Below are 27,443 nucleotides of genomic sequence, written 5' to 3'. Positions count from 1 at the left end.
ACAGTAAAAGCAGTGTTTTTTTTTTACAGCATATAAAACAGTTGAATAAATGGAATGGAATGGAGAAACAATACCGCTGTTTTTAGCTGTAAAATTCCAGCAACAGAGCTGACCGTTTTTTTTTTTTTTTTTTACCGTAAAATCTTGTTTTAATTTTTTTTTGTTTGTATTTTAATGTCTTAGTGTCATACTGTATATGGAAAAAAATAGTAGCAACATTTATTTTACTGTAAAAGAACTCCAAACTAAAAAATCTATTGTCAATTTTACAGTGTACAATTTGATTGATAAATTGTTTTGAAATCATAAGTCAAGCAGATATTTAAGTACAGTATTTATCTTTATTTTAACAAAAAATATTTTTGGAATACATAATAATATATTTTGATAAAAATTTAATTTGAAAACATATGCAATTTCATGCACTACATGATTTTTAATGTCAAAAGGGAAATAACAAATATATTTAGTAAGAATAGATTAAGCATTTTATTAATGCATATTATTTTTAGGCTTTCGCGGGCCACATAAAATAATGTGGCGGGCCAGATTTGGCCCCCGCGCCTTGAGTTTGACTCCTGTGCTTTAGAGTAAAACAAATATATGTATTAATGACTGAGACCCTTTTGGGTCCCCGATACCTTAAAGTTAAAGTACCACTGATAGTCACACACACACACTAAGTGTGGTGAACTTACCCTCTGCATTTGACCCATCTCCTTGGAGGCGAGGAGAGCAGTGAGCATTAGCGGTGGTGGCGCTCAGGAATCATTTTGGTGATTTAACCCCTGATTCCAACCCTTGATATAGTCTTTGGTATGACTTTGGTGTGAACTCACGACCTACCGATCTCAGGGCGGACACTCTAACCACAAGGCCACTGAGCAGGTTAACATCAAAGGGAGTTGTAATTGCCAAAATAGATACTGAATACAATATCAAAATAGCCCTATGGTACTTTCATTTTTTAGAGTGTGGCCCTCAGTGGAAAAGGTTTGGACACCCAGTTGTGAAGCATGTGAAGATAAAGCGTCCAAAAAGGTGTGGATTATAATAAAAAGGTATTATATGATGTTATCCCTCACAGTAACACCTCAACCTGATGACCTGCCCCCTGTTTCACCTTCTCTTCCAACATGCTTATCAGCTGTGCTTCCACACTTGGACTGGCACAAGGACTTAAAGATGCTCTCCACTTAATAAGATCTCTGCAGTTTTAATTTACTTCAGACGCTGCCTCTAAGAAGCTAAGGCTTTTCCCCCCCGTCCTGCAAAGACAGAAGCAGCGGGGCAGATGTTTGGCAATCTGAGCTGGCTGGATTGACAGCTGCTGACCGCGATTTGAAAAAAGACACATTTTATTGGAGCCAACCTTAAGCCAGTCGGTCAGCGCAGCATCAGCTGCTCAGTAGGCGGCGCCGTGTTGCTGCAATCGTCTCATTTACTCTGCGTGTAGTACTATTGCAGTTGTATTGTGTACTAGTAGTAGGGTTGTCCCGATACCAATATTTTGGTACCAAAATGTATTTCGATACTTTTCAATGCTTTTTGATACTTTTCTAAATAAAGGGGACCACAAAAAAATGGCATTATTGGCATTATTTTAACAAAAAATCTTACGGTACATTAAACATATGTTTCAACATTGAACATATTAGACAACTTGTCTTTTAGTAAGTAAACAAACAAAAGCTCCTAATTTTCCTGCTGATGTATGCAGACAAATTATAATATCTGGTGGGAGGAGCGATTGCATTAGTTGTATGACAAACACTCAAATGTCCGTGTGGCAACAAGTGTACTATGACTATGTGGATTATTTTGGATTTTGCCTGTATTTCTATGACGCAAAGAGGTGGTTCTTAGCATGAATAACTGGCGGGAGGAGTGACTGCATGAATCATGACACATACAGAGTGCATGTGCTTGTGTGACAACAAGTGTATTGCAGACTATGACTATGTAGATTAGTTTTGTTATGAAATGTGGTGGTTTCTGGCATAATTAACTGGTGGGAGGAGTATATACATAACACATATGAATTGCACGTGTGCAATTGTGCATTGTGGCATTTCTGCACATGTTTATCTGGTGGGAGGAGCGATTGCATTAGCTGTATGACAGATACTGTATGCAAAGAGCAAATGTTTGTGTGACAACAAGTCGATTGGAGACTGATTATGTGGATTATTTTGATTCTTTCTGGCTATCTCTGTTACGCAATGACGTTTCTTTACATTAATAACTGGTTGGAGGAGCGATTGCATTAGTTGTATGACAGATACCATGCGCAAAGAGCAAATGTTCGTGTGACAACAAGTCTATTGGAGACTATGACTACGTGGATTCTTTTGATTCTTTCTGTCTATTTCTGTTACGCAAGGTGGCATCTCTTTACATGCATAACTGGTGGGAGGAGCGATTGCATTAGTTGTATGACAGATACTGTATGCAAAGAGCACATTTTCGTGTGACAACAAGTCTATTGGAGACTATGACTATGTGGATTCTTTTGATTCTTTCTATTTCTGTTACGCAACGTGGCGTCTCTTTACATGCAAAGAGCAAATGTTTGTGTGACAACAAGTCTATTGGAGACTATGGCTATGTGGATTACTTTGATTCTTTCTGTCCGTTTCTGTTACGCAATGTGGTGTCTTTACATGAATAACTGGTGGGAGGAGTGATTGCATGCATCATGACACGTCCTGTATGCAAAGAGCAAATGTTCGTGTGACAAGTGTGTTGCGGACTATGACTGTGTGGATTCTTTTGATTCTTTCTGTCTATTTCTTTTACGCAAGGTGGCGTCTCTTCACATGAATAATTGGTGGTAGGAGCTATTGCATTAGTTGTATAACAGACACCGTATGCAAAGAGCAAATGTTTGTGTGACTACAAATCTATTGGAGAATATGACTATGTGGATTCTATTGATTCTTTCTGTCTATTTCTGTTATGCAAAGTGGTGTCTCTTTACATGAATAACTGGTGGGAAGAACGATTGCATGCATTATGCCACATCCTGTATGCAAAGGACAAATGTTTGTGTGACAAGTGTGCTGCGGACTATGACTGTGTGGATTCTTTTGATTCTTTCTGTCTATTTCTGTTACGCAAGGTGGCGTCTGTTTACATGAAAAACTGGTGAGAGGAGCGATTGCATTAGTTGTATGACAGATACTGTATACAAAGAGCAAATGTTTGTGTGACAACAAGTCTATTGCGGACTATGTGGATTGTTTTTATTCTTTCTGTCTATTTCTGTTACCCAAGGTGGCGTCTCTTTACATGAATAACTGGTGGGAGGAGCGATTGCATTAGTTGTATGACAGATACTGTATGCAAAGCGCAAATGTTTGTGTGACAACAAGTCTATTGCCGACTATGTGGATTTTTTTTTCTTTCTGTTTATTTCTGTTACCCAAGGTGGTGTCTCTTAACATGAATAACTGGTGGGAGGAGCGATTGCATTAGCTGTATGACAGATACTGTGTGCAAAGAGCAAATGTTTGTGTGACAACAAGTGTGTTGCGGACTTTAACTATGTGGATTATTTTGATTCTGTCTGTATTTCTGTGATTCAAGGTTGTGGTTCTTAGCATGACTAACTGGTGAGAGGAGTGATCACATGAATGATAGAACACATATGAATTGCACGCCTGCCTGTCAGTGAGCGAGCAGCACTATATAAACGCAACACTTTTGTTTTTGTTCCCATTTTTCCACACGTTGAAGTCAAAGATGTAAAACTTTGACTATATACACAAAATACCTATTCCTTTTAAATATTGTTGACAAATCTGTCTAAATCTGTGTTAGTGAGCATTTCTTCTTTGCCAATACAACCCATCCCACCTCACAGGTGTGGCATATCAAGACGCTGATTAAACAGCAGGATTATTGCACAGGTGTGCCTTAGGCTGCCCACAATAAAAGGCCACGCTGAAATGTGCAGTTTTATCCTACAGCGCAATGCCACAGGTGTTGCAAGTTTTGAGGGAGTGTGCAGTTGGCATGCTGACTGCAGGAATGTCCACCAGAGCTGTTGCCCGTGACTTCAATGTTCATTTCCCTACCACATACCAAAGACTATAAAAATGGGACCCATTACCTCCCTGCTTGGCACTCAGCATCAAGGGTTGGAATTGGGGGTTAAATCACCAAAAATGATTCCCGGGCGCGGCACCGCTGCTGCCCACTGCTCCCCTCACCTCCCAGGGGGTGATCATGGCGATGGGTCAAATGCAGAGGACAAATTTCACCACACCTAGTGTGTGTGTGACAATCATTGGTACTTTAACTTTAACTTAAAAAAAAAAAAACGTTGTCTACAGAGGTGTTTCAGAGAATGTGGCAGTACATCCAACCGGCCTCACAACCGCAGACCACGTGTAGCCACACCAGTCCAGGACCTCTACATCCAGGAGGTGCACCTCCATGATCGTCTGAGACCAGCCACATGGACAGCTGCTGCAACAATTGGTTTGCATAAGTAATGAATTTCTGCACAAACTGTGAGAAACCGTCTCAGGGGAGCTCATCTGCATGCTCGTCGTCCTCATCGGGGTCTCCACCTGACTGCAGTTGGTCGTCCTAACCGACTCAGGGTAGATGGCATCAGCAAATTTGCTGATGTCAACATTGTGAATCGAGTGGCACATGGTGGGTGCAGGGTTATGGTATGGGCAGGTGTATGTTATGGACAACCAACGCTAGTGCATTTTATTGATGGCATTTTGAATGCACAGAGACGAGATCCATTCACCCGAGACCATCAGCGTGTTTCACTTCCTGCCAATATCCAAGAACTTGGCACAGCCATTGATGAAGAGTGGACCAACATTCCACAGGCCACAATCAACAACCTGAGTGTGGCCTTTCAGAGTGGCCTTTTATTGTGGGCAGCCTAAGGCACACCTGTGCAATCATCATGCTGTTTAATCAGCACCTTGATATGCCACACCTGTGAGGGGGGATGGCTGATCATGGCAAAAAAGAAATGCTCACTAACACAGATTTAGACACATTTGACATAGGTCTTTTGTATATTTAGTAAAAAAAACAAAAGTGTTGTGTTCAGTATATTTGTATTGTGCAAGGTGTTGTTGTGGACTATTAGGTGCAATTTGCAGTGTTGGGACTAACGCATTACAAATAGTAATCTAACGCGTTATTTTTTATATTCAGTAACTCAGTTACGTTACAACAAGATGCATTACTGCGTTATTTTAAGTTATTTTCTATCTAGTATCGGCTAGAAAATGAGAAGATCTGAGTGTGTTTTATTGGAGCGCTGCGGAAGAGGCGACAAGGAAGAGGCGCCGCGCGCTGTCTGTTTGTATGTGTGTGTGTGGGAGGGGGCGTGTCTGTGTTTACTAACAAGACGTCATGGCGAAGACCGAAGCAGAGTTTCTTAACATGGAGATATTCTCACTACTTTTCTTTTGTCGACCACAAAGAAAAGAACATTTTAGTTAAATGTAAGTTGTGTCTTGGATCAAAGATCCTATCCTAGCAAATCAAATCTGCTGAAACAGCTACAAAAGCAACATGCCTTGACGAAGCTAGTAAAGAGAGACACACTTCACCTCCTAAGCAATAGCGGCTAGATTTTAACAAGGCACTGCGCACTGAAGGTACACACACTCTGTCAATTCTCTTATATACTGTTGCTCTTTCATTCTAGACTTCTAGAGTGTTTGATTATCACATCACTCTAAATGTATAGACTATACAATTCACAAACATAAAGAGGGATGCTGGTGGGCCAGGCCAATCTTTTCTTATCTCTAAACTAAAACTGGGGAATTGTGTAGTGTTCTGGGCTTCAGACATCATTTTATTTCAGAATTCCTTGAGAGAGAAAAACGCCTGATTAGGCTTTGTGTATGTAGTGTGTGCCTTCCTTGGTTTACAGCTATGTTGTTATTATGCTGTTTGTTACTTTTTTATGTTATGTTGCAGCTATTTAAAATAGTTTTGTCAATTTGTTCTGGCCTGAAACAAATTGGCCCTTTGAAACATATCTTTGTCTTTGTGTGTTGTATGTAGACCACATTGCTTAGCAGAGTTCAGTGATGCAAATGCATGTCAAGTTGATCAACAGATTATATTATTCTCCAGTGCAATAACAGTACTGAAATGAAGGCTAAAAGGGCATTAAAGGGGGCCTTAGAAAAAGAAAAAAAATACACACACATATATATATATATATATATATATATATATATATATATATATATATATATATATATATATATATATATATATATATAAGTAACTAAATAGTTACTTTTCACAGTAACACATTACTTTTTGGTGTAAGTAACTGAGTTACTTTTGAAATAAAGTAACTAGTAACTGTAACTAGTTACTGGTTTTCAGAAACTAACCCAACACTGGCAATTTGTACTGTGCTTGCTCTCACCAGGACCACTGGGGCCAGACCCACGTAGTCTCTCTGGCTGGTGTAGAGCCGCATCTGGCCCACGTCCCTGACGTTCCCCGGCTGATCCAGGCGCCAGGAGATGATGTGAGTCTCGGCCTGCTCGGACACGTCTTTGACCAAAAAGTCCACTTGGAGAACCTCCAGAAGACCCCTGTTAGACAGAAAGTTCTGTTGAAATGGAGCCCACATTATCACCCAAAAATGAGTCCATGGTAGTAAAATTCTAAAATATTGGTAATATTTTTAAAGCGAAAATGTTGTTGGATTTATTTCTTGAATCATTCACGATCCGAATGTGAGACAGGAACACATCCTGTATGTTTCTGTCTTTTTCATAATAATAATAATACTGGATTAGATTTTATATCGCGCTTTTCTATTATTAGATACTCAAAGCGCTCACAGAGAAGTGGGAACCCATCATTCAGTCACACCTGACTTCTAATTTGTGACACGACAGCGCTAACTATGCAGAAGACTGGAGTCTTCTAGTCTGCCCACAAAGTCCTCTGAAAAAACATCCAAAAATACTCCATTTACATGTCGTGATATTGGTATTAGAAGCGCTAAAGCCGAGGAACTACTTTTAGCGGCGCTGTGATCACAGAGAGCTAACTAGCTTATGCTGCTATATTGACAAATTAAGCTGCTGCATGGCCTCTGAGTGGGTGAAAGTTAATTCTAGATCAGGGGTCACCAACGCGGTGCCCGCGGGCACCAGGTAGCCCGTAAGGACCAGATGAGTAGCCCGCTGGCCTGTTCTAAAAATAGCTCAAATAGCAGCACTTACCAGTGAGCTGCCTCTATTTTTTAAATGTTATTTATTTACTAGCAAGCTGGTCTCGCTTTGCCCGACATTTTTAATTCTAAGAGAGACAAAACTAAAATAGAATTAGAAAATCCAAGAAAATATTTTAAAGACTTGGTCTTCACTTGTTTAAATAAATTCATAATTTTTTTTACTTTGCTTCTTATAACTTTCAGAAAGACAATTTTAGAGAAAAAATACAACCTTAAAAATGATTTTAGGATTTTTAAACACATATACCTTTTTACCTTTTAAATTCCTTCCTCTTCTTTCCTGACAATTTAAATCAATGTTCAAGTAAATTTATTTTTTTTATTGTAAAGAATAATAAATACATTTTAATTTAATTCTTCATTTTAGCTTCTGTTTTTTCGACGAAGAATATTTGTGAAATATTTCTTCAAACCTATTATGATTAAAATTCAAAACATTTATTCTGGCAAATCTAGAAAATCTGTAGAATCAAATTTAAATCTTATTTGAAGGTCTTTTGATTTTTTTTAAAAATTTTTGTTCTGGAAGAAATAATGATTTGTCTTTGTTAGAAATATAGCTTGGTCCAATTTGTTATATATTCTAACAAAGTGCAGATTGGATTTTAACCTATTTAAAATATGTCATCAAAATTGTAAAATTAATCTTAATCAGGAAAAATTACTAATGATGTTCCATAAATTCTTTTTTAAATTTTTTCAAAAAGATTCGAATTAGCTAGTTTTTCTCTTCTTTTTTCGGTTGAATTTTGAATTTTAAAGAGTCGAAATTGAAGATAGACTATGTTTCAAAATTTAATTGTCATTTTTTTTTCGTGTTTTCTCCTCTTTTAAACCAATTAAGTGTAAATATCATTAATTATTAATAATAACATAGAGTTAAAGGTAAATTGAGCAAATTGGCTATTTCTGGCAATTTATTTAAGTGTGTATCAAACTGGTAGCCCTTCGCATTAATCACTACCCAAGAAGTAGCTCTTGCTTTCAAAAAGGTTGGTGACCCCTGTTCTAGATGATACATCATGCCTCTCACCTGGATAGTAGAAGGTAGTGGACATAAACCCACAAGTTGGTCAAATTTGACATCCAACTTTGACCCGGAGATGATGAATTGTTGATGTTAAGGGGAAGATACAAACATCCCATCAGTCTTCATCCCAGTGAGAGCAGACATTGTACAGTAAGTGCATGTTTTATTATGTTTGTATATCTTCCTTAGCACTTAGCAATACTGCTACATGATGCTTAGTGTTTGACTAAAGCTGCATCTGTTTAGCACACACCTTCTAAAACTTCTAGATTATCCTCCTTATATACAGGATCAAAAATAGAAGTTTCTGGATCATAATGTGTCCCAAAGTAGTCGTTGTTGTCTCTCATCAAGTCTGCCATGATGAGTAGTCTTGTTGTTGTTGAAGGGAAAGTGAATGTTGTGAAATTAATAAACTTAACATGATCAAAATATGTCAATATTACATGTTATTATGAATGTTACTAGATACTACATATATAGTTACAGTGTGTATATAAAACCTTGGTAGAGGTTTTTGGATGTTTTTAGAGCGTTTTATAGGCGTAATAGAACAACTCTCATTGGCTCCATTGTTAGCTGACTCTTGCTAGAGTTTGTTTACGATTTAGAATGCATAAATAAATAAAAACATAAGTGTCCTTGTCTTACATAAGGATTGTGAATAATAGACAGCATTCTTTAAAAAAGTGCAGTTCTCTTTAATAACCCAGATGTCCCACAATGCATCTGCTGGTGTTGATGGATGAGGTCAAAGGTCAACATCTGTGCCAGTTTGCAAAATGCTTGACATGAAAGCTTCTCTCACACTTTTTAATGGCACCTCCATAAGACTCATTTCTAACATATTTGTATGTCACTGACTAGAAGTGATGCAGGCAAGTGACTCCACTGAGGAAACACGGATGGGGTCCATGGCCATATTTCCTGGAAATCCTTCTGTTGGGGGGGACATTAAAGCCCCCTCACATCGCTTCAGAGCAGCGATGGGAATGTGTGGGGGAGGCGCACGGTACATGATGGCACACAACTTGGAATATCTCTCCTTTCTAATCCTCCCTTCTGAACGTGCAAGCGCTTAAGCCCCGGATAACGGAGCCCTGATTATGGACGATTACGGATAAGTGGGTCGGGCCGGACAGCGGGTGGGGGGGCCGGCCAGCGGTGTCGCTGCCTGGATGTGAGGTTGTTGGGGAGAGGTGACGCACCATGAATGAAACATAACACTTCATAAAATGTCTGCAGTTTTGGAAACAACACAGCAAATCACAGACTACCTATACACTGCAGGCCAAAGTGGAACAAATTGGAGTTTGTCCAAATCACAGACTAAGTTTACACTGCAGGCCAAAGTGGAGCAAATTGGAGTTTTTACAAATCCGATTTGTTTCCACATGACTGTTTAGATCACAAGTAAATGGAATCTTTATGAGATTCCGGTGGCCCCAATGTGTCTCCAATGCGCCCCCAATGTAGCCCAATGTGTCTCCAATGTGGCCCCAATGCTGCCCCCATTGTGGCCCCAATGTGTCCCCTAAGTGTTCCCAATGTGGCCCTAATTAGTCCCGGATGTGGCCCCAATGTGGCCCAAGAGAAGCCCTAATGTGTCCCCATTGTAGCCCATTGCTGACTCATTGTCTCCAATGTGTCCCCAATGTGGCACTAATGTATCCCGGATGTGGCCCCAATGTGTCCCAAGAGAGGCCCTAATGTGACCCCAATGCTGCCCCAATGTGTCCCCAATGTGGCCCTAATGTGTCCCCAATGCTGCCCTAATGTGTCCTCAATGTAGTTCAATGTCCCCCTAATGTGTACCGGATATGTCCCCAATGCTGCCCCAATGTGTCCCCAATGTGGCCCAATGTCGCCCTAATGTGTACCGGGTGTGGCCCTGATGTCACCCTAATGTGTCACGAATGTGGCCCAATGTCACCCTAATGTGTCACGGATGTGGCCCCAATGTGGCCCAATGTCGTCCTAATGTGTCCCGGATGTAATAAACATTGATTGATTGATTGATTGATGTGGCCCCAATGTGGCCCAATCTCGCCCTAATTAGTCCCGGATGTGGCCCAAGAGAAGCCTTAATGTGTCCCCATTGTAGCCCATTGCTGGCCCATTGTCTCCAATGTGTCCCCAATGTGGCACTAATGTATCCCGGATGTGGCCCCAATGTGTCCCAAGAGAGGCCCTAATGTGACCCCAATGCTGCCCCAATGTGTCCCCAATGTGGCCCTAATGTGTCCCTAATGTGTCCCCAATGCTGCCCTAATGTGTCCTCAATGTAGTCCAATGTCCCCCTAATGTGTACCGGATATGTCCCCAATGCTGCCCCAATGTGTCCCCAATGTGGCCCAATGTCGCCCTAATGTGTACCGGGTGTGGCCCTGATGTCACCCTAATGCGTCACGAATGTGGCCCAATGTCACCCTAATGTGTCACGGATGTGGCCCCAATGTGGCCCAATGTCGTCCTAATGTGTCCCGGATGTCGCCCCAATGTGGCCCAATCTCGCCCTAATGTGGCCCAGATGTGTCCCCAATGTGGCCCTAATGTGTCCCCAATTTGGCCCAAATGTGTCCCCAATGCTGCCCCAATGTATCCACAATGTGGCTCTAATGTGTCCCCAATGTGGCCCTAATGTGTTCCCAATGCTGCCCCAGTGTGGCCCGAATGTGGCCCAATGTCGCCCTAATGTGTCCCGAATGTGGCCCAAAAGAGGCCCTAATGTGTCCCATTGTAGCCCATTGCTGACCCATTGCGTCCGCAATCTGGCCCTAATGTGTCCCGGATGGGTCCCCATTGTGTCCAAGGAGAGGCCCTAATGTGTCCCCTATGTGGCTCTAATATGGCCCAAGAGAGGCCCTAATGTGACCCCAATGTGGCTCTAATGTGGCCCAAATGTGGCTCTAATGTGGCCCAAGAGAAGCCTCAACGTGTCTGCAATGCTGCCCCAATGTGTCCCCAAAGTGGCCCTAATGTGTCCCCAATGTGGCCCTGATGTGTCCGCAATGCTGCCCCAATGTGGCCCAATGTCGCCCTAATGTGTCCTGGATGTAGCCCCAATGTGGCCCAAGAGAGGCCCTGATGTGTCCCCAATGTGGCTTTTATGTGTCCCCAATGTGGCTTTTATGTGTCCCCATTTTGGCCCTAATGTGTCCCCAATGCTGCCCCAATGTGTCCTCAATGTGGCCCTAATGTGTCCCCAATGCTGCTCCAATGTGTCCCCAATGTGGCCCTAATTAGTCCTGGATGTGGCCCCAATGTGGCCCAAGAGAAGCCCTAATGTGTCCCCATTGTAGCCCATTGCTGACCCATTGTCTCCAATGTGTCCCCAATGTGGCACTAATGTATCCCGGATGTGGCCCCAATGTGTCCCAAGAGAGGCCCTAATGTGACCCCAATGCTGCCCCAATGTGTCCCCAATGTGTCCCTAATGTGGCCCCAATGCTGCCCCAATGTGTCCCCAATGTAGCCCCGATGTGGCAAAGTAATAAGTCTAGCACATATAGTTTTTAGTACATATAGGTATTAGTACATATAGTTATTAGCACATATAGTTATTATTACATATAGTTATTAGCACATATAGTTATTAGTACATATCGTTATTAGTACATGTTGTACAGCATTTGAGCCAGGATGCACACATTTGAGCGTGTCTAATTTTGAGAAAATACCAAATAAATGAAAACTTGTGTTTTTAAAACATCTTTGAAGATGTAAAGTGTATTCTGGTGGAAAAAGTCCGGTTCAAAGCAGTCGTCAAATGAGTGCGACTGATCCTGTGTTCAAGTACTAACTGACCTCTTCGACGTGACAGCAACCTTCCTTTTGCACACAAACGATACGGTGTTGGGCAAGCCCACACTGCCAGGATGCGCCTTCACGTCCCATGACGCGGAGTCGCTGGCTCGCAGCGTGCTGAACGCCATTCCGGACTTCATCGTGGTCCTGTGGGGGAACACAACAAGCAGGGAAACAAATGGGATGTTTATTGAATTCCATATCCAGGCAGTGTCTGCTGATATCGTTTATTGTGTTCCGTATCCAAGCAGTATCTGCTGATATCATTTGTCATTCCTGCAGCCTCACTCAGCACGCAGTCGGCCGGCTAATCAATGAGCAGCGAGACTGCAGGGTCAAGGTCGGACTCAAAGTGCACACAGACAGCACCAGAATTGCAACTTCCGCATGTAGCGATCAATGTGTGGATCAATAGTCATGTGGACATGATATCCAAACATCCAAGTATGAAATATAAAGCACCCAAATCCACTCCGGTGCTGAAAGTATCATTAGTTTTAGTTTGAGTCGGCACTTCTAGACTCTGTAGAAGAACTTGTGATGCTGGGTTGCCATGGCGATGACACATCTGGTGCCATCACCGTGATGACATTATTATTGCAAGATATATTACTGCTGCTTTTTGTCACAATTCCTGCCAATCAAACAACAGATATGCCTCACTTCAAGTTAATAACAACTAGAATTTTGGGAAAGAGAACAAAATGTTTTGGGTTCGATATATGGGAAGAGTAGTGTGCGTTGGTGGTTGAAAGGTCGGAATCGGGTTTAAAAATGTCGCAGGATTTGGAAAATTTAGGGCATTGTAGAACTATGAATACGTCCATACATTTGAATGGGAATTTCCAGGAAATTTGAGGATTTGAGGAGAACCTGAAATGTTTTAAAATACTGATACTCGCACAATTGTCCTAGATCAGGGGTGTCAACCTCCTTTTCATTGAGGGCCACATCGCAGTTATGGCTGCCACTTGTAACAAAGAGTAACATTCACCTCATAATATTATTGCACGACAATATATATATTTTTAAGTACTCCGCAAAAAAATAAATCTGTAGACTGGCAGCTGAGTCGGCAGAATTTTACCTTGTATTCGATCGTTTTTTTGTCTTTACAGGATATTGCTGTAAATGGAAAAAGGCAACCGTGTTTTTTTACGATAAGATTCTGGCAACAGAGCAGATAGTGTTAATCATGAACTCTATGGTGGCTGTTTTTGCGGTGTATTACTTTAAATCGGAAAAAAGGTACCACTGTTTGTTTTTTATAATAAAATCTTGGCCACTGACCAGCCTTTTTTTTTTTTTTACCGTAAAATCTATAACCATTTTTACAATGTGTAATTTAATGGTGAACTTGATTTGAAATAATAAGTCAATCAGGTATTTATTTTCATGTTTACAAAAAAAAGTTTAATATATGACAATATATTTGTTACATTATTAGGAAATTATCAGAGATAACTTACCTTCCAACCTAAATTATTACAAATGTAGCTAATATAACAACTATATTATTACAGATTCAAACATTAATCAAGCAGATATTTGAGTATTTATTTTTTTATTTGAAGAAAAAACATGTTTAAAAATGTACCGGGAAACTGGGAATTCTGGGTAATCCGGGACATTTTTTCAAAATGTTGTTGGGGAGCGAACGATTCCCGGTCAAGCCGAATGTTTTGATACTGGAACGGTTCTGATTGGATGAGAACTGTGGGCTGTGGAGCGTGCCAAACTTTTGCGTCGGAATAATAATAAATACATTATGAATGTTTGGACAGTCACACAATAATAATAATAATACATTAATTAATAATAATAATAATAATAATAATAATAATGATAATAATAATAATAATAATAATAATAATACATTCTACTACTACTACTACTAATAACAATAATAGTAATAATACATAGATTAATTTAAGGTGTATAATCGTATTTGTGTGAATGTTTGGACAGTTACACAATAATAATAATAACAATAATAAATAGATGATATTTTGGTGTAGATTCTTAATTGTGTGAATGCTTGGACAGTCACACAATAGTAATAATAATAATAATAATAATAATATTACACGTGTGAATGCTTGGAAAGTCAAGCAATAGTAATAATAATAATAATAATAATAATAATTAGATTATATTTTGGTGTAGAATCTTATATGTGTGAATTAACAACAATAATGATAATAAAAATAATAATAATAATAAGAATAAGAATTATATGTTTTTGGTGTAGAATGTCATATGTGTGAATGCTTGGACAGTCAAGTAATAATAATAATAATAATAATAATAATGATATTAATAATAATAATAATAATAATAATAATAATAATAATAATGATGATAATAATAATACTAATAACAATGATAATAATAAATAGATGATATTTTGGTGTAGAATCTCATATGTGTGAATGCTTGGACACACACAATAAAAATAATAATAATAATGATAATAACAATAATAACAACGATAATAATTCAATTCCATTCATATTTACATTATAATAACGATAATAATAAATATTTTGGTGTAGAATCTCATGTGTGTGAATGTTTGGACAGTCCCACAGACACATTATATTGCAAACAATCAAGTATGCATTAAAATGCACAAATAACAATGTAATATTACTCTAAAGTAGGGCTGGGGGATCAATATCAATAAAAAATGTGTTCGATAAAACATACAATATCTTTTTTCTTCTTGGTGGGTAGAAAGGTGTAGTATGGAAGCAAGGTTGGTTGCATGAACAAAGACTCTCGCTCTCTGGTAACCGAGCAACGCAGGAAGTGATCACGCTAACAGCCAATCAGGCGACAGTATCAACTATCACGTTTGCTTGATTCTTTGCAGGGAGTGAGGAGAGAAAATCCAAATGAAGAAATTGTGAATTCAAGAGTAAAAGTCACCAGGACAGTTTTTGGATGTTTTCAAAGGGACTGTAGTCAGACCAATGTAGTCTGTACGTGATGCAAGGCAAGAGCGCTAATACCACACCTTAGCCGGACTGCTGTAACTTCCTGACATTTTCACACTTTGCACTATTTTCTTATACTTTATGAAGCATATCCATATTCCTTCATTTAAAGAGATTATTGTTAAGTCTTCAATGTGATTTTAACATTTTGTTGACATTGTTGGAGTGTTTTCCATGATTGTGTTGACATTTAATTTATGCCTTGACAGTTGAGGGATTATAATCACAGGAAGTTATATTTCAAATAAAAATGTATTATTATCCTGCTCCTTACTTCCTATAGGTGATAAAATAATCAATAATTATCAATATCGACTGGTATAAACACTGATATCGTGATACAGTTTTCAGCCCTATCGCCCAGCCCTACTATATACTGCAACACGCACACAGATGTGTCGGCTTAATCCTCACAGTGGGCTGAAATGGTCCCAACCTTTAAGGGTAAATAACCTCTTGATTCATTTTCAATCACAGCTGCAGATTATCTTGCCTGTCCCCCTGCTGGAATGAACTCAATCTCGGGTCCATAGACGCCAAGTAGAGCAGGGACGTCTCCTGGAAGACAGGCTCCTCGGTCAACGTCAGCCTTGGCTCTGATTTACAGTAGGAGCAGGACTGTAGTCCTCATGCGAGTACTCACAAGTACTTGGACCCTACGCTCGGATTTGGAGGGTGATTTCAGGTGAATGCAAACCCCGGGGGGGCGGGGGGGGGGGGGGGGGGGGGGGTCAAACGGCTTTCATGTAAAAACTGAGCGTCATCGGGTCAGTTGTGCTCCTACGGAAGATTCATGAGACTGGCACACGTGGATTAATACATGTACCTTTGCATGGCTCTCCATTTTCCTGCAGATTATGTCCAGTGGGCGCGCAGCATGATATCCCTAAATCGACGGATTAGATGATACATTTAGAGACACAGCTCAATCAGAAGAGTAGTTAGTATTCTAATAAAAACATTCTACTGCATGGGAAACCTCAGAGTACCTAAACCCTAATTGTTATTTTGATACACCAGATGGCATAGTGAACGTCTCAGTGAACCCCGTAATATCCGACCAAATCATCCTCTCGTACTCGCAAGCATAAGCTTTAATAAGGGTGTCAAAAAAAAATAATTCTCAAATTAATTGCCATCCATCCATCAATCTTCTTCGGCTTATCCGAGGTTGGGTCGCGGGGGCAGCAGCCTAAGCAGGGAAGCCCAGACGTTCATCTCCCCAGCCACTTCGTCCAGCTCTTCCCGGGGGATCCAGAGGCGTTCCCAGGCCAGCCGGAAGACATAGTCTTCCCAACGTGTCCTGGGTCTTCCCTGTGGCCTCCTACCGGTCGGACGTACCCTAAACACCTCCCTAGGGAGGCGTTCGGGTGGCCCGAACCACCTCATCTGGCTCCTCTCAATGTGGAGGAGCAGCGGCTTTACTTTGAGCTCCCCCCGGATGGCAGAGCTTCTCACCCTATCTCTAAGGGAGAGCCCCATCACCCGGCGGAGGAAACTCATTTCGGCCGCTTGTACCCGTGATCTTGTCCTTTCGGTCATAACCCACAGCTCATGAACATAGGTGAGGATGGACGTAGATCGACCGGTAAATTGAGAGCGTTGCCTTCCGGCTCAGCTCCTTCTTCACTACAACAGATTGATACAGTGTCCGCATTACTGAAGACGCCGCACCGATCCGCCTGTCCATCTCACGATCCACTCTTCTCTCACTCGTGAACAAGACTTCGAGGTACTTGAACTCCTCCACTTGGGGAAGGGTCTCCCCCTCAAACCCGGAGATGGCACGCCACCCTTTTCCGGTGGAGACCCATGAACTCGGACTTGGAGGTGCTGATTCTCATCCAAGTCGCTTCACACTCGCCTGCGAACCGATCCAGTGAGAGCTGAAGATCCTGGCCAGATGAAGCCATCAGGACCACATCATCTGCAAAAGGCAGATACCTAATCCTGCAGCCACCAAACCGGATCCCCTCAACGCCCTGACTGCGCCTAGAAATTCTGTCCATAAAAGTTATGAACAGAATCGGTGACAAGCAGAGCGGTGCCAGTGGTAATACGAGAGTGAGAATGTGCGAATCTGGTAACGAATGGATGAAAAAGAATTAATTCCCAAGAAAAACAGCACAGGGTCCATCGTTTGGCGGTGGTTTGGCTTCAAGCGGGAACATGTTGAACAGAAAACCGTAATATGTCAAGTATGCGGCAAAAGCGTTGCTACAAAAAGTAGCGGCACTACTAATTTGTACCATTATTTGAAAAGTTACCCGCTAGAGAGTGAAGAGTGCTTGAAACTCCGCATGTCAACATCTCGGCCGTTGCCACACCAACAAAATGCCGAAGCAACCTGCACATCAACACCATTTCCACATCAACACCGTATGAAAAAAATAGTCAAACAACAGAAGGAGATAACGTCCGCAGGAACCTACCACATAGCGAAGGACATACACTATTTGATTTCCTATTATGCAGCTCATTTTTATTCTACAGTTTTGGAAATAGCTTGTGTGACATCATGCACAAAAGTGCACTTTATTTGTTTTAAACTATTGTAGTAAAAAAGTACACTTTAATTTAGTGTTGTTTTGATATGTCATCAAAAGTGCACTAATAGCTTGTTTTAAAATGTCTCTGACAATCTTGCACTTCCTGGAATTTTTTTTAACTTGGAGAAAGGCAATTTGACTGTCCAAGTTGAGTGGAGTGTGTGGATAGTGGAACGGTTCAAATCGGATGAGAAATGTGGGATATGAAGTCGATTGTATAATGGTCATTCATTGTCAATGGGGAGAAATTCCTGGAAATTCAGGGGAAACCGTGAATTTGGGGAAAGGGAAGACATGTTATGCCTTCAATATCTCGGAAGAGTAGTGTGTGCGTGGATGGTTGAAAGGTCAGAATCGGGTAAAATGTAGCGCAAAAGTCTGAGAATTTAGGGCATTGTATAACTATGAATACGTCCATACATTTGAATGGAAATTTACTGGAAATTTAGGGAAAACCAGACATTTTTGAAAATATTGATAATAGCACAATTGTCCTAAATGATATAAATGAGTTGGAATTTTTGGAATTGGTTGAAAAATGTTGACCTATTTGGGAATTCCTGGAATTTCGGGAAAACCGGGAATATGCACGAAAAAAACAACTAACTTTTGTTGTCCCAACTAAGAGGAATGTTTTGATGGTGGAATGGTTGGAATTGGTTGAAAAATGTGGACTGGGAAAACTTTCCAGAAGGAGGTAAAAATAGGGCTATGGAAAACCGGGAATTCTTGGAATTCCTGGAATTTTTTTTAACTTGGAGAATGGCAATTTGACTGTCCAAGTTGAGTGGAGTGTGTGGATAGTGGAACGGTTCAAATCGGATGAGAAATGTGGGATATGAAGTCGATTGTATAATGCTCATTCATTGTCAATGGGGAGAAATTCCTGGAAATTCAGGGGAAACCGTGAATTTGGGGAAAGGGAAGACATATTATGCCTTCATTATTTTGGAAGAGTAGTGTGTGTGGATGGTTGAAAGGTCAGAATCGGGTAAAATGTAGCGCAAAAGTTTGAGAATTTAGGGCATTTTATAACTATGAATACGTCCATACATTTGAATGGAAATTTCCTGGAAATTTCAGAAAAACCAGATATTTTTGAAAATATTGATACTAGCACAATTGTCCTAAATAATATAAATGAGTTGGAATTTTTGGAATTGGTTGAAAAATGATGACCTATTTGGGAATTCCTGGAATTTCGGGAAAACCGGGAATATGCACGAAAAAAACAACTAACTTTTGTTGTCCCAACTAAGAGGAATGTTTTGATGGTGGAATGGTTGGAATTTGTTGAAAAATGTGGACTGGGAAAACTTTCCAGAAAGAGGTAAAAATAGGGCTATGGAAAACCGGGAATTCTTGGAATTCCTGGAATTTTTTTAACTTGGAAAATGGCAATTTGATTGTCCAAATTGAGTGGAGTGTGTGGACAGTGGAACAGTTCAAATCGGATGAGAAATGTGGGATATGAAGTAGATTGTATAATGCTCATTCATTGTCAATGGGGAGAAATTCCTGGAAATTCCGGGAAAACCGTGAATTTTGGGAAATAAAAAACATGTTATGCCTTCAATATCTCGGAAGAGTAGTGTGTGTGTGGATGGTTGAAAGGTCAGAATCGGGTAAAATGTAGCGCATCTGTACATATATATACATCTGTACATATATACATCTGTACATACAGTATATACATCTACATCTGTACATATATACATTGGTACATATATACATTTGAGAATTTAGGGCATTGTATAACTATGAATACGTCCATACATTTGAATGGAAATTTCCAGGAAATTTTGGGAAAACCAGACATTTTTAAAAATATTGATACTAGCACAATTGTCCTAAATGATATAAATGAGCTGGAATTTTTGGAATTGGTTGAAAAATGTTGACCTAATTGGGAATTCCTGGAATTTCGGGAAAACCGGGAATATGTACGAAAAAAAAACCTAACTTTTGTTGTCCCAACTAAGAGGAATGTTTTGATGGTGGAATTGTTGGATTTGGTTGAAAAATGTGGACTGTGAAAACTTTCCGGAAAGAGGTAAAAATAGGGCTATGGAAAACCGTGAATTCCTGGAATTCCTGGAATTTTCTTAACTTGGAAAATGGTAGTTTGATTGTCCAAGTTGAGTGGAGTGTGTGGATAGTGGAACGGTTCAAATCGGATGAGAAATGTGGGATATGAAGTAGATTGTATAATGCTCATTCATTGTCAATGGGGAGAAATTCCTGGAAATCCCGGGAAATCGTGAATTTTGGGAAAGGAAAAACATGTTATGCCTTCAATATCTTGGAAGAGTAGTGTGTGTGTGGATGGTTGAAAGGTCAGAATCGGGTAAAATGTAGCGCATCTGTACATATATATACATCTGTACATATATACATCTGTACATATATACATCTACATCTGTACATATATACATCGGTACATATATACATTTGAGAATTTAGGGCATTGTATAACTATGAATACGTCCATACATTTGAATGTAAATTTCCTGGAAATTTCGGGAAAACCAGACATTTTTGAAAATATTGATACTAGCACAATTGTCCTAAATGATATAAATGAGCTGGAATTTTTGGAATTGGTTGAAAAATGTTGACCTATTTGGGAAATCCTGGAATTTCGGGAAAACCGGGAATATGTACGAAAAAAAAAACATAACTTTTGTTGTCCCAACTAAGAGGAATGTTTTGATGGTGGAATAGTTGGATTTGGTTGAAAAATGTGGACTGGGAAAACTTTCCAGAAAGAGGTAAAAATAGGGCTATGGAAAACCTGGAATTCTTGGAATTCCTGGATTTTTTTAACTTAGAAAATGGAAATAAAATTGTCCAAGTTGAGTGGAGTGTGTGAAAAGTGGAACGGTTCAAATCGGATGAGAAATGTGGGATATGAAGTAGATTATATAATGCTCATTCATTGTCAATGGGGAGAAATTCCTGGAAATTCCGGGAAAACCGTGAATTTTGGGAAAGAAAAAACATGTTATGCCTTCAAGATCTCGGAAGAGTAGTGTGTGTGTGTGTGTGTGTGTGTGTGTAAAGTTGAAAGGTCAGAATCGGGTAAAAAATGGCGTAACATTTTGAGAATTGAAGGCATTGTATAACTATGAATATGTCCATACATTTGAATGGGAATTTCCTGAAAATTTCAGGAAAACTGGACATTTTTGGAAAATATTGATACTTGCACAATTGTCCTAGATGATATAATGGTGGAACAGTTCCAATGGGGTGAGAAATGCGGGGAGTTGTGCATGTTCGAAAAGTGGCCCATTTGTCTGGCTAACCTGTGATATTTTTGATACTTGAACGATTCCGATCAGATGATTGATGAAAGTTTAGTGTAGAACAACATTCACAACTAAGGAGTCAACAAAGACCAAGTGCTGCAAGTGCTGACTCGACTTCTGACGAATGATCTTGGACTGACTTGACTTGTCTTCAAGACCTTCTGACGAGCGATCTTGGACAAGCAATGAAAACGCTTATCTGTGAAACTTCACTTTGATGAAATCCTGACATACCTGAGCGTGAACGTCTCCAAGGCGGAGGTGCCGGCCAGGTAGATGTTAAACGTTGCCGTATTGTTGGTCTTCAGGGGCTTGGAGGAGGTCTGGATGACCACAGCACCCCCTAGTCTTAGACGGAAAAAGGCCGGGTGGCCAGGTGGACTTTGGAGCAGGGTAACGCTTCCGATTCTCCTCATGGGGGTCCCCGTCCCATCGTGAACCCCGCCTCTCCCAGCCCGTTGCAGGCTGTCCTGAGGCACGCACTGTCCCGTGCGGTCCCTTCGACTCTGGAAGTAGACCTCCACAAGGTTCTCCTGGACTCCTTTTTCAGGGTTGCTTCTTCCGGTCTCTTTGCTGGAGCTGCCGGCTGGATTGGACGGGTTGAACCACGCGGGTTCTGGGTTTAGCTGCGCCACACAGAATCCACCGGGAGACACCAGGCATGACCCGCGGACTTCCCTGGTCCCCCAAAAGGCGTACGCCGTCACACAGTGAGCTCTGTCCTTCCCCGTTCTCATCCGGTCTTCATCAGACGTCACCTTGACCTCAGCTTCGGCAGACATGTGGAAGAGGATCCTAGCAGTTGGTGACGAGGCGTGCACCTGGCGGCCCACAATGACGGGCAGGATCTTGCGCCCGCTGTGGAGCAGGTTTGGTGCAATGGGGGCGTCCACGGTCAGTGGACCAAAGGAGGCGTTGACAGTAGGTTGGAGAAGACCGGGACCTGAATCGGTGATGAGGAACGTCTGAATGTGAGCCTTCAGGCTGGAGTTGCCCTGAGAACTGGGAGAGACCTTCCTCAGAAGCACGTGGTCCACGTTGAGCACCTGGAAAGTGACTGTGGGGTAAACAGGAAGTGGAATTGAGGGTTGTGGATCTTCAGAAACAAGTTGGCTTTCAACATCTGGGGGAGGAAGAGAGAGAAACAGTATTAGTTAGCCCATGTAGTGGCACCCCCTATGGGCTGTGGTTTGAAAAGCATAATCCTGTGAAGCAAGTAGCAAATAACATGAGTGGAAAATAATCTCAGAAACATAATAATAATAATAATAATAATTATTATTATTATTATTATATTATTGAAATAATAACACATAAATCATTGTTTTCCATCCATCCATTTTCTACCGGAGTACACCCTGGACAAGGAAGGCGGGGTAGATCCTGGACAAGGAAAGCGGGGCAGACCCTGGACAAGTGTCCACCTCATGACAGGGCCAACAGAGATAGACAACATTCACACACTCGGGACCATTTAGTGTTGACAATCAACCTATCAGGTGCATGTCTTTGGAAGTGGGAGGGGCCTATCACCAGGTGGATGTCTTTGGAGGCGGGAGGAAGCCGGAGTACGAGGAGAGAACCCACGATGTCACGGGGAGAACAAGCAAACTCCACACATAAAAGACCTTGAACCCAGGACCTTCTTATTGTGAGGCACTAACCCCTGTTCCACCGTAATCAGTTGTACTATTAGTTATTAGTATTTTACTTTATATGTATGTATATATATATATATATATATATATATATATATATATATATATATATATATATATATATATATATATATATATATATATATATATATATATATATATATATATATATATATATACACATATATATATACACATATATATATACATATATATATATATATACATATATATATATATATATATATATATATATATATATATATATATATATATATATATATATATATATATATATATATATATATATATATATATATATATATATATATATACATATTATGTATATATGTATATATGTGTGTGTGTGTGTGTGTGTGTATGTATATACGTACAAACATTAATACATATATTTATTATTATATTATATTATACATACAGTATATACATATGTGTGTTTATATATGTGTATGTATAAATCTACATGTATATATATATGAACATATATGCATGTATATACATATATGTGTTCATATATATATGTATGTATATATATATATGTATGTATATATATGTATGTGTATATATATACACTACCGTTCAAAAGTTTGGGGTCACCCAAACAATTTTGTGGAATAGCCTTCATTTCTAAGAACAAGAATAGACTGTCGAGTTTCAGATGAAAGTTCTCTTTTTCTGGCCATTTTGAGCTTTTAATTGACCCCACAAATGTGATGCTCCAGAAACTCAATCTGCTCAAAGGAAGGTCAGTTTTGTAGCTTCTGTAACGAGCTAAACTGTTTTCAGATGTGTGAACATGATTGCACAAGGGTTTTCTAATCATCAATTAGCCTTCTGAGCCAATGAGCAAACACATTGTACCATTAGAACACTGGAGTGATAGTTGCTGGAAAAGGGCCTCTATACACCTATGTAGATATTGCACCAAAAACCAGACATTTGCAGCTAGAAGAGTCATTTACCACATTAGCAATGTATAGAGTGTATTTCTTTAAAGTTAAGACTGTCATGTCTGTGATTATGTTTTGTTTTAGTCATGTTCGGTTTTGGTTTTGGACTTTTTGTGCACTTTTATTTGTCACCATAGCAACCATTAGTTTCACCTGGTTCACATCGTCATGTCACGCACCTGTTCACGTTTAGAGTCACGCACCTGTTTTCACTGATCATGTCACTATATAAGTTTTTCTGTTTCTGTTGTTCGTCCTGGCGACATCACACTCCTGCCACTCTGTTCACCCTCATGATCCTTGCTGCTCTTTTTTATGCCCCTCTTCTCATGTCAAGTAAGTTTTGTTATTGTTCATAGTTTTTTGCCTTTGTGCTATAGTGTTTTATTTTTTATAGCCACGTTTTGTACTTCCGCTTTTGTGCGCGCTTTTTGTTAATTCCCTGTTGAGTTAAAATATTAAACATGTCCTCACCTGCACGCCACGTATGGTCCAATTCATTTGCACCACTGGAGAACCAACCACGCCACAGACCGAGTCATGACAGATGTCGCCAGCAAAAAAGTTCTCCCGCAAAATTGGACGAGGGAGCGTGGGAAGTCCTGCGCGCTATGGAGGCGGAAACACTGCGCTTTTCCCCCAGGGAGCGCAGGGGGATGATGTGGGGGCCCGGAGGCAAGCTGGTGCAGATCGGCGCATTGCTCCCGTCCCGGAAACGTCGCCAAGGAAGAGGAAAGACTTCCTTGAGTGGACAGGATGCGTCACTCCTGCGGGCTCCTCCCCCTCCGGGCGGAAATGGAAGTCAGCCAGCCTGGCAGCTCAAGGAGCACTCCACAGACCTGGAGATTTTTTTTCCAAATTCTTTACCCAGTCAATCACAGTCACCCAGAATTCATGCCCCGCCCCCCAAGACTCAAGCCACGGCCAAGTCTCAAAAATGTTTTTCACCCACAAAAGCCCAGGTGGGGGGGAAAGAAAGACTGTTTGGACAATTTAGAGGGGAGGATTTTGCCCCCCTCCTGACCTCCCTCCACCCACCCCAAAAAACGGTTTCAGACAGCGGGGAGCGCGTCTGGTATCCGCTCCTTGAGGGGGAGGGGGCTAGGGCTGGGAACTGTTCAGGGGGGGTGGATCATCATCGTCCTGCCAAGCCACAGCCTCCGGCCCGGCCGCCACCACCAGTCCGTCACCATGCTAAGCCACAGCCTCCAGCACGGCCGCCACCACCGGTCTTTCGGCCTGCCAAGCCGCAACCCCCAGCTAGGCCACCTGCACCAAAGCTAGCACCTGTCACAGCACCACGCCAGGCACCGGTACCAGCACCACGCCAGGCACCGGTACCAGCACCACGCCAAGCACCGGTACCAGCACCACGCCAAGCACCGGTACCAGCACCACGTCAAGCTCCAGTCGCAGCTCCACGACTCCAAGTGCCGCCAGTCGCAGCTCCACGACGCCAAGTGCCGCCAGTCGCAGCTCCACGACGCCAAGTGCCGCCAGTCGCAGCTCCACGACGCCAAGTGCCGCCAGTCGCAGCTTCACGACGCCAAGTGCCGCCAGTAGTAGCACCACGCCAAGTTCCGCCAGTATTAGCACCACGCCAAGTTCCGCTACCTGCTCCACGCCGCCAAGTGCCGCCAGTCGCAGCTCCACGACGCTAAGTGCCGCCAGTCGCAGCTTCACGACGCCAAGTGCCGCCAGTCGCAGCTCCACGACGCCAAGTGCCGCCAGTCGCAGCTCCACAACGCCAAGTGCCGCCAGTCGCAGCTCAACGACGCCAAGTGCCGCCAGTCGCAGCTCCACGACGCAACCCCTCAAGCCAAGACCAAGATCCCCCAAGTCCAAGCCAAGACCAAGACCCCCCAAGTCCAAGCCAAGACCAAGACCCCCCACGCCAAGACCAACCATGCCAAGACCAAATCCAAGACCAACCATGCCAAGACCAAATCCAAGACCAACCATGCCAAGACCAACCATGGCCACGCCAAGCTTCGCCGCCCGACGTGCCACGCCAAGCTTCGCCGCCCGACGTTCCACGCCAAGCTTCGCCACCTGCTTCATCTGCAGTTTCCACGTCTGCCACGATGACGACGCATCCACCTCGTCGGCCATGGATGTGGCCAGTCCATGGGCGTCCGCCACGCCAGGTACGCCGACCTCCTCGTCGGCCACGGATGTGGCCACTACCTGGTCGGCCGCCACGCCAAGTGCGCCCACCTCCTCGTCGGCCATGGATATGGCCATTCCCGGGTCGCCCACCTCGTCAGGTACAGCGGCGGTCTACGCGTCGCCGCCACCTGATCCTGCAACGGTGGATTCGGGGACACCTGGTCTGGCGACCCACCGCCATGTCCCCCTCCCACCCTCCCATGATTCTCGATCCTGCCTTGTTTTGTTTGTTTTGGACATCTGGGATCTGTCCGTAAGGGGGGGGCTCTGTCATGTCTGTGATTATGTTTTGTTTTAGTCATGTTCGGTTTTGGTTTTGGACTTTTTGTGCACTTTTATTTGTCACCATAGCAACCATTAGTTTCACCTGGTTCACATTGTCATGTCACGCACCTGTTCACATTTAGAGTCACGCACCTGTTTTCACTGATCATGTCACTATATAAGTTTTTTTGTTTCTGTTGTTCGTCCTGGCGACATCACACTCCTGCCACTCTGTTCACCCTCATGATCCTTGCTGCTCTTTTTTATGCCCCTCTTCTCATGTCAAGTAAGTTTTGTTATTGTTCATAGTTTTTTGCCTTTGTGCTATAGTGTTTTATTTTCATAGCCACGTTGTGTACTTCCGCCTTTGTGCGCGCTTTTTGTTAATTCCCTTTTGAGTTAAAATATTAAACATGTCCTCACCTGCACGCCACGTATGGTCCAATTCATTTGCACCACTGGAGAACCAACCACGCCACAGACCGAGTCATGACAAAGACTAGTTTAAAGTTGTCTTCATTGAAAAGTACAGTGCTTTTCCTTAAAAAATAAGGACATTTCAATGTGACCCCAAACTTTTGAACGGTAGTGTATATATATATATATACATATACATATTTATATCATTACACACACACACACACATATATATATATATATATATATATATATATATATATATATATATATATATATATATATATATATATATATATATATATATATATATATATATATAGAAATATATATATATATATATATATATATATATATATATATATATATATATATATATATATATATATATATATATATATATATATATATATATATATAGTATAATCATTTATCTGTATTTGGTATGTTCCTTTTTTTCTTTGGTATCTGCTGAATGGTTAATGTTAGTAAACATTTACCTTTCATACAGTAACACCTCCTCTTTATTGTTGCTTGTCTTTTTGTTTATGTTTTAGGATCTCCTTCACTTTTGTGATTATGCACTTTAGTGAAATTAAGTAAAAAAGTAACACAAATAAAAAAAATTTGCAAAAACGTTTGCAACTTTCTATTAAAAAAGATAACTTTTTATTTAAAAATTAACATGATTAACGCTGCAATACAACCAGGATGTGCAACAATAACACTCACAAATGATCTCGCAAAAAGTCAGATGTAATGTTCGAAGTCGGGTTTTTTTAGCCATGTTTTAGGCATGTGCCTTTTACAAATATCATCATCATCAGCACGACATGTTGCTATTTTCCCAATGCACAACAAAGACTGTTGCTGTAAAAAAGACTTGATGCCAAATGTCCTATTGATGGTGCAAACAGTAAAACATGAACACTCACCCTGTGTTGTCAGCACGGCAGCTGTCGCCACCACACACGCCACACACCACGCAACCTTCAGCATCTTGTCTGCAGATGTGG

At 41.3% G+C, this 27,443-nt stretch overlaps 1 protein-coding gene across 2 annotated transcripts in view; it reads right to left on the bottom strand.

Annotated features, from left to right (window-relative positions):
- LOC133656146 (transmembrane protein 132D-like) overlaps positions 1-27,443 on the bottom strand; it is a 54,846-nt gene that overhangs the window by 14,185 nt on the left and 13,218 nt on the right. For both annotated transcript variants that reach the window (XM_062057033.1, XM_062057032.1), the window contains exons 2-5: positions 27,363-27,431; positions 21,183-22,071; positions 12,090-12,236; positions 6,431-6,602 (exon numbers count right to left, since the gene is read on the bottom strand). In XM_062057033.1, coding sequence (XP_061913017.1) covers positions 6,431-6,602; positions 12,090-12,236; positions 21,183-22,071; positions 27,363-27,426 — 1,272 coding nt within the window. In that variant the 5' untranslated portion in view covers positions 27,427-27,431. The remainder of the gene's footprint in view (positions 1-6,430; positions 6,603-12,089; positions 12,237-21,182; positions 22,072-27,362; positions 27,432-27,443) is intronic.

The sequence above is a fragment of the Entelurus aequoreus genome, linkage group LG08 (genome assembly GCF_033978785.1).
Source record: "Entelurus aequoreus isolate RoL-2023_Sb linkage group LG08, RoL_Eaeq_v1.1, whole genome shotgun sequence".
Taxonomy (NCBI): domain Eukaryota; kingdom Metazoa; phylum Chordata; class Actinopteri; order Syngnathiformes; family Syngnathidae; genus Entelurus; species Entelurus aequoreus.
The sequence above is the reverse complement of the archived record's forward strand: the minus strand, read 5'-3'. Positions and strand labels throughout refer to the sequence as shown.